The sequence below is a fragment of the Trichechus manatus genome, unplaced genomic scaffold (assembly GCF_000243295.1).
Source record: "Trichechus manatus latirostris isolate Lorelei unplaced genomic scaffold, TriManLat1.0 scaffold00250, whole genome shotgun sequence".
Classification (NCBI taxonomy): domain Eukaryota; kingdom Metazoa; phylum Chordata; class Mammalia; order Sirenia; family Trichechidae; genus Trichechus; species Trichechus manatus.
In genome coordinates, this window is record NW_004444186.1 from 1,643,417 (window position 1) to 1,650,903 (window position 7,487).

Genomic DNA, 7,487 nt, shown 5'->3' on the forward strand with positions numbered 1-7,487 from the left:
CGGCCTGGCCCCCAGCGCCGCCCGAGGGGCAGGCTGGCCTGGAGCCTCGGCGTTCCCCGGCGCGCCGCCCGGGGCCCCGAGCAGCCTTCCTGGGCAACAGGTAGGGGCTGGGAGGCGGGGGCGCAGGGTCGCTCGCGGAGGGCTCGAGCCACTGGCGCTCCTTTGTTGGGGAGTGAAAAGCTTGGGGACATTTGCGCGAGTGCCCCCGGCCTGGCAGTGCGCCCGCGGCGCCGCCTCTGCCGTGGACAGGTCCCGTGGCTAGAGTGGGAGGGGAGAGTGGGGACTTGCTGCTGCTGCTGCTTCCCGGCCCGCTGTGCCTACCCGGGAGGGAGGACAGAGCGTCCATGTGCTTAACGGGAAACAGGAAGGAGTGGCTCTGGGTGTCCGCTCCGGCCCCCCAGGGCTAGGGCTCCTATACCGTTATGGGGTGTGTGTGATGGGGGTGGAGTGGGGGGATCTACCGGTGAAACTGGTTTTCTGGGCCGAGCATGCTAATTGCTGGCCCGGAGGTTCTCTGGCAAGTGGGTTAATTGCAGGTGTGCGACACTAATCTTTGGCCTGGGTTTGTGGGGTTTCTCTCTCCCCCCAAGCCAGGCTCCTAGCGTCAAAACCCGATCTCAGGAGCCTGAAATTGTCAGGCAAGGGGTTGAGCACAGGAAATTCTGAGGATCCTTAAGTTTAGAGTGAGCCCCTCTTCTCGGAGAGATCGGGGAAGGCCTTCAGAAGGCAGTCACCCCCCCCATATCTGTGTTAGGGTTTGGGTTGGGGGGTGTCCCATACCAGAGTTTGGGGGCTGGGCCTGGATGTGAGTGGCTGACAGACTGCACTTGTGTGTTGGGGCCCAGAAGGATAAGGTTGTCAGCAGCCCTGTCCCTCAGGGCCTGGCCCTTGCCATGCGGTGACCTGCACAAACTGTTCTACAAAGAGAGAGAGTTCCTTGTCTTTCCTCATGCCCCACACCCCATCCCCTAACAGAGGCCTCTGGCCAGCTTTCCTCCTGGGAAGAAGGGGTTCCTCCTTCTCCTGTCCACTGTTCAGCCAGATCCTTTACTGTACCCTTCAGCACAGTCCCCTAGCTGCCTCTTCAACCTCCTGATGTCTCCCTGCCCAGGGGGGGCTTTGGTTTCCTGGTGGTGGGAGAGGGGTGTGTGCTGCGTTTGGGTGTCGAGACCCCTGGTGAGCCAGCCCAAACAAGCTGCAGGCCACATTAGGCCTGAGGACTTCTCTTCTTGCTGCCTCCTGCCCCCAACTTTCCCACAATCCGGCCTAAATTTCTGGGCCTATACTGCAGCCCCGAGCAATGACACACCTCTTCTTGGCTTTACCCATTGATCACAGCCTTCTGGTTCCTGACCTGCCGCTGTTGCCGTGTGAAAAGAAAGTTTTCAACAAGGAAGATTTTTCAGGATCTCGTTCTTGTCTGTAGTCCTGTGGCTTTAGTGGAGGCCAGGAGCCCACGGGACCCTCCTTGTCACTCTGTCCTCCCTTGCTGTCCCGTTTCTGTCTTCCTCAGTTCTTCCTTGAAGCTCTGAGAGCTAGTGGAACTGTGTATCACACTGAGCCCACAGGCTCAAACTTCTGCTCTCCCAGCCTTCTGGGTCCGTAAGCCTCTGTGGAGACCCTTTCCCCCTTTTCATCCACATGTGAGGGTCTGGGGGCTCAGTCAGAGTTAGGGTAAAGGGTGGAGGCTGGGTGGAGCCCCACTCAAATTCCCAGTAACCCAGTGCCCATGAAACCCCTGCTCTGCTGGCCCCGTGTGTCTCAGAAAGTTGTGTGTCTGTCTTGGAGGCAGGTGTGTGTGTGTGTGTGTGTGTGTGTGTGCGTGTCTGTGTGTGTGTGTCTGAGACAGAGAAAACACACACACAAACGCTGTGTCTTTTCATGTGTGGAGGGGAAATTCTGTGAGTGGGAAAGTGTGTAGGCGTGACTTTCTCTTTGAGAAAATCAAATAACTGTGCCGAGGGCCACAGGGGCCTGGGAAAGCAGGGTCTTCACCCTACATGGTGTGCACATTGCCTCTTCTTGCTCCGGCCTTGTTAGGGGGGTCCCGTGCTTGGCTCGGTGTGCTGGTGCCTAGAAGCCTCCAGGGCCGCCATGGGAGGAGGCTCCTTGGCTCTGTGGGGATGTGGCAGCTGGGCCAGCGGGGAGCCCCAGTTGTCTTTCCTTCCCCCATCTTGAGTCAGGCGTCCTGACCCTGCTGAATCTGGTGCCTTTTGCCAGCCTGTCTGGGGGAGATGGGGAGAGTGGTCCTGTGCTAATGGAAGCCCAGGGCAGAAAGGGATGGTTGTGGTTCCAGAAAGCCTCAAGCCAGGTGCTCGAGAGCCCCCGTTAATCTGCATGTCCAAACTCCCTACATGCACTCACTCACACACCGTCCTCTCTCCCTGCCTGGAGCAGGAGGGGGAGGTGCTGTCTGGTTCAGGGACTGAGACAGTGGCACTGCCCAGGCCCTTGCCCTTCACCACTCTCTGACACCTCCGTTTTCCTCCCCAGCTTCTCACCTTTGCAGGGGTAAGACACACAAAAGATGGCCCAGGGCCCCAGGAGTCAGGACAAGGGACTCCATCCATCCCCTCCGTGGCCCCTGCCAGCGCTCTGAATCCTTAACCCTCAGAGTGAGAACGTTCCCTCGCCAGTTTCCGCTGGCCAGGATGGGGATAGGGACCCATGGGTAGGCTTGTGTGTCATCTTGACTTTGTACCTCCCTGGAGAAAAAAATTAGGTTTCCAGAGACGTAGCAGTCAGGTGACTGGGTCGGGTGTATTTCCCCACCTTCCATGAGGCTGAGCAGAAGAATTGGAAGGAAGAGAGGGAGTGTGCTAACACATCTGGGCGTTCTGCCTTGTCCCTTCTCTACTCAGTTTTCAACTTTTTTGTAGGAAGAAAGAGTGTGTGTGGATGGGTGTGTGGCATAAATTTTATGTGGATAATTATATTTAATTTTGTTCACTTGAAAAGGCCTCCATCTCTTTCTCTAAATATTTGTTCTGGCTAAATTGTAGGGGGAAGGGGCAGTGCCCCGGGGTGGGTGGAGTGCCCCACCGACCCAGAATGCGTGCATTACTGGGGGAGGAAGCGGAGAGAAGGTGGAGCTGAAGTGGTGTCAGGGATGACCTGATCTCATCCCAAGAGAGCAGTGACCAAGGCGAGAAGCCGAGGAGGACAGGAGGGTAAAGTCCTTGAGCTGGAATACTGACCCGTGACGTGACAGGCCAGCTGAGAGGGATTTCGCAAGCGCATCTCTGGTGGGGCGGGGCGGGGCGGCTGGAGAAGCAGCCCAGCTGTGATCCCAGGGTTCAGCCCTCTGCCTGTCGGGCGGCACCCACTGGTCTCCAGCTCACAGTGGAGAACAGTCTCCCCACTCTTTCCTCTGGGCTGGGAGGGAACACCTTCCTTCAAGGCCAGCCTGGATACCGCCTCTGTCCTGGAGCAAGGGGTAGCGAGGCTGAAGGGTCCTGCTGGCATTCCTTGCAGCGTCCTGGAACTGGAAAGCCGCCGTACGACAGATGAAGAAACGGACCAGAACCTGGCCTCGGCGACTGCCTGCTGCTCCCTGCTCCACCGGGACAACTCTGTCTCCTGACACACGGCTGCCTCCTCTTGATGCCCTCTCCTGTCCCCTCCCCTACTCAGGATGCTGCAGACCTTGTATGACTGCTTCTGGTGGGAACGGCTGTGGCTGCCTGTGAACCTAACCTGGGCTGACCTAGAGGATCGAGATGGACGTGTCTACGCCAAGGCCTCAGACCTCTACATCACACTTCCGCTGGCCTTGCTCTTCCTCATCATCCGATATTTCTTTGAGCTGTGAGCGCACCAGCCGACCCTGTGCTTTCCCGGGCTGCTAGCCACCCAGTGTCTTGGCCTGCAAGTTTGTCTGCTACTCGCTAATTGGTCCGGGTCCCTGGTGCTCTGGCTACCCAGGTCCCTGCCTACTGTGTGCCCCCCACTGAAGGCGCCATTGTTTTCAGCACCTCCGGGCCCTTCAATGGGTATTTGTTCTCAGCCCCCGACCCTCCACCCCGCCTAGCCAGCAGTGAACACAGGCAGCTTTGTCAGCTATGGGTAGCAGCCCAAGAAGGCTGTGGTTGGGGGGTTGCCAGAAAATCGGGGAAACTGAGGCCCAGCAGGCAGTTGCTCGAGCTTGCAGTCCTTTTCCCCTCCTGGCCTAGGTCTACCAGGAGACTGAGGTGTTTCCTCACTCATATCCCTTCCTCAGTTACGTGGCTACACCGCTGGCTGCCCTCCTGAACGTAAAGGAGAAGACTCGGTTGCGGGCGCCCCCCAACCCCACCTTGGAGCATTTCTACCTGAAGAGCGGCAAGCAGCCCAAGCAGGTCTGAGCTGTAGACCTCCCTGGGAGATCCTGAGTTGTGGGAGGAAGGGAAAGGAATGGATAAGCTGGGACCACAGCTCTGGTGGGTGAAGAGATGGGAAGGCAGTGGGGCTGGCTTAGGTCATTACTGGGAGGGCGTGGGAGGGAGTGCTGAGTGCTGAAGCTGAAAGCAGCTGGCTTCTTCATCACACCCAGGCTGAGATCGAGCTGTTGTCACGGAGTTGTGGGCTCTCTGGCCGCCAGGTGGAACGTTGGTTCCGTCGACGCCGCAACCAGGACCGGCCCAGTCTCCTCAAGAAGTTCCGAGAAGCCAGGTAGGGGACGTTGGGCCAAGAGAAACTGGGTGGCAGAGGAAGGTCTGATGTCTCTCGCTGAGAGGGGCGGGTCATGGCTGTCTGGAGATGCGGAGGCCAGGAGGTGAATTTAGTTACTAGTCATGTTCCTGAGGGAGGAGATCTGGGGGCACTTGGGGGTTGGTGGAGGGCCGGGCCATGTCCCACCCCATCTCCTAGCCATGTCTGCTTCCTCTTTCAGCTGGAGATTCACGTTTTACCTGATTGCTTTCATCGCTGGTATGGCTGTCATTGTGGATGTAAGTGAGGCTGCTGGGAGCTGGAGAGCTGGTTCTCTGGCAGGGTGGGGGTGAGGCCATAGAATCTGGGCCCTGCCTCTTTTAACTGCTCACCATCTCTCTGCAGAAACCCTGGTTCTATGACTTGAGGAAAGTCTGGGAGGGGTACCCAATACAGGTAAGAGAGGGATCATGCTTCCTTATATGGGGATGAGATTGAGGGAGTCAATTTAGGATAGGACCCCCCCCAACACCCCCCATAAAGAGATGGTCTCTGAACACTGGCAGAAGGGACTGACGTCATGGAGCTAAGCATCATCTCAATGGCTCCAGGGCTGGGTTTGGAGGGGTGAAAGCCTCTGATCCAGTCGCGTTGGGCCCTCAGTGCTCCCCCATCTTCCCCAGAGCATCATCCCCTCCCAGTACTGGTACTACATGATCGAGCTCTCCTTTTACTGCTCCCTGCTATTCAGCGTCGCCTCCGATGTCAAACGCAAGGTGGGTTGAGGATGCGCGCCATTAAGCTGAGGGGCCAAAGTGAGACCCTGGGATGGACAGCCTCCTCTTTGATTTCTGGGTGCTGTGGATGGGGCCACTGGGATATGGGGAGTTGAAGGGGTCGGGAGGAGGAATAGTGGGACAGGAAGCAGAAGTCCCCTGGAGCCTGCACCCTCTCTGCAGGATTTCAAGGAGCAGATCATCCACCATGTGGCCACCATCCTCCTCCTCAGCTTCTCCTGGTTCGCCAATTACGTCCGGGCAGGGACTCTCATCATGGCCCTCCACGACTCTTCTGACTACCTGCTTGAGGTCAGGCTTCCAGGACACTCCTCGGAGACCCCGACGCAGGGCCCCGTCCCCTCTGTCCTTTGTTGTTGGTGCACGGGGGGAGGGGGTGTTCCTGGGACCAGGAGAGTGGGGGCCCAGAGCCGACCCTGGTGACGAACGGTATGAGTGGACGAGGGGGCGGCGGGAGCCCGGGATGTAAACGGGCTATTTATGCAGTCAGCCAAGATGTTCAACTACGCGGGATGGAAGAACACCTGCAACAACATCTTCATCGCCTTCGCCATTGTCTTCATCATCACTCGGCTCGTCATCCTGCCCTTCTGGTGAGCAGCCCACGCTCCTCTCCTCGAGAAACCCCTTCCTCGTGGACCTCCCCTTCATCTTAACCCCCTCACCCATGTTTACACTCCCGTCTCCTCCCTGCTCCGCCAGGATCCTGCACTGCACAGTGGTGTACCCCCTGGAGCTCTATCCTGCCTTCTTTGGCTATTACTTCTTCAACTCCATGATGGGAGTGCTGCAGCTGCTGCATGTCTTCTGGGCCTACCTCATTCTGCGCATGGCCTACAAGTTCATAACTGGAAAGGTGAAGGCTCCGTCCCGTCTTGTAGGCCCTCCTACCCTCAATCCTAGAAACCGTCCAAGCTCCCTCCCATGCTACCAGCAGTCCTCTGTAAAACTACAGTGGGGCCCTCGGGATAGCAGGAACAGGCCTACAGACAGAGGGCATTCTCAGAGGCTTGAAGACATCACGTAACCTTCCTTATCCTTTCCCACAGCTGGTAGAAGATGAACGCAGTGACCGCGAAGAAACGGAAAGCTCCGAGGGCGAGGAGGCTGCAGCTGGGGGAGGAGCAAAGAGCCGGCCCCTGGCCAACGGCCATCCCATTCTCAACAACAACCATCATAAGAATGACTGAACCCTGGTCCCCGCTGCCCCCCAGATGGATGCACACAGCCAAAGACTGCCCCGCTCTCCCCACAGGGTCACTTCAGGCTCTGGGGAGAAAGGAGAGAGAGGAGAGTTCTCTGTGCTGCTTCGTCACCCGGTCGCCTTTAAACCAAATTCTGACTAACCCTGTCCTCACATAGAGGGGAGGTCGGTTATAGCCCGTTCGAGGGGATGGCAGGTTGTCTTCTCTGTCCTCCAAGTTGTCCTTTCCATTGTTTTTGAGACCCTTCCTCAGCTCTGTGGGTGGGGTTTACAATCCACATTCCTTAGACTTCAGATTGGGCCCTCGTGTTTGCTCCGTCTCTCTGACCTCCAGAGCCAGGGTTGTGCCTTACTGTGCTGTCTGTGGGCCTCATTCTGCCAAGGTTGGACCACCTCTAAGCCCCCTACTTGGGCCAGAAACCAAAGCTGAGCTGCCTCTAACCTCTCCCTTCTAAGACAAACAGACTGAGTGTAGGAGGGTGCACGTGACCCTTACCCTACCTCTGCCAAAAGCGGGGACTGTGCCAACGGTCTTCCTTCATGTTACTTCTTCGCCAGCTACCCCTGTAGCCACAGGTTCAAGATCCAGCTGCCTTTCTCTGGCACCTTCTTCTTCTTCTCTTCGGCTAGGCTAGCTGGGTTTGGGGTAGAATGGCAACTAGTTTTAATTTTTATTTATTAAACATTCGGAGTTTTGGTTTTAAAGCCAGAATTACGGCTAGTACCTGGCATTTCAGCAGAGGGACCATTTCAGACCAAAATGTACTGTTAATGGTTTTTTTTAATTAAAATATATTAAAGATTAAAACATGGTAACAAGTGTCCGAGACTTAGGAACTGAGAAGGGGATGAACTAA

General features: G+C 56.9%; 1 protein-coding gene across 2 annotated transcripts in view; it reads left to right on the top strand.

The window, feature by feature from the left end:
• The window catches only part of CERS2 (ceramide synthase 2), an 8,731-nt gene extending 1,285 nt beyond the window's left edge, over positions 1 to 7,446 (top strand). For both annotated transcript variants that reach the window (XM_023724534.1, XM_004389566.2), the window contains exons 2-11: positions 3,634 to 3,807; positions 4,220 to 4,337; positions 4,532 to 4,650; positions 4,871 to 4,928; positions 5,035 to 5,085; positions 5,313 to 5,405; positions 5,589 to 5,717; positions 5,913 to 6,019; positions 6,129 to 6,282; positions 6,476 to 7,446. In XM_023724534.1, coding sequence (XP_023580302.1) covers positions 3,635 to 3,807; positions 4,220 to 4,337; positions 4,532 to 4,650; positions 4,871 to 4,928; positions 5,035 to 5,085; positions 5,313 to 5,405; positions 5,589 to 5,717; positions 5,913 to 6,019; positions 6,129 to 6,282; positions 6,476 to 6,616 — 1,143 coding nt within the window. In that variant the 5' untranslated portion in view covers position 3,634 and the 3' untranslated portion in view covers positions 6,617 to 7,446. The remainder of the gene's footprint in view (positions 1 to 3,633; positions 3,808 to 4,219; positions 4,338 to 4,531; positions 4,651 to 4,870; positions 4,929 to 5,034; positions 5,086 to 5,312; positions 5,406 to 5,588; positions 5,718 to 5,912; positions 6,020 to 6,128; positions 6,283 to 6,475) is intronic.
• The last annotated feature ends 41 nt before the right edge of the window (positions 7,447 to 7,487 follow it).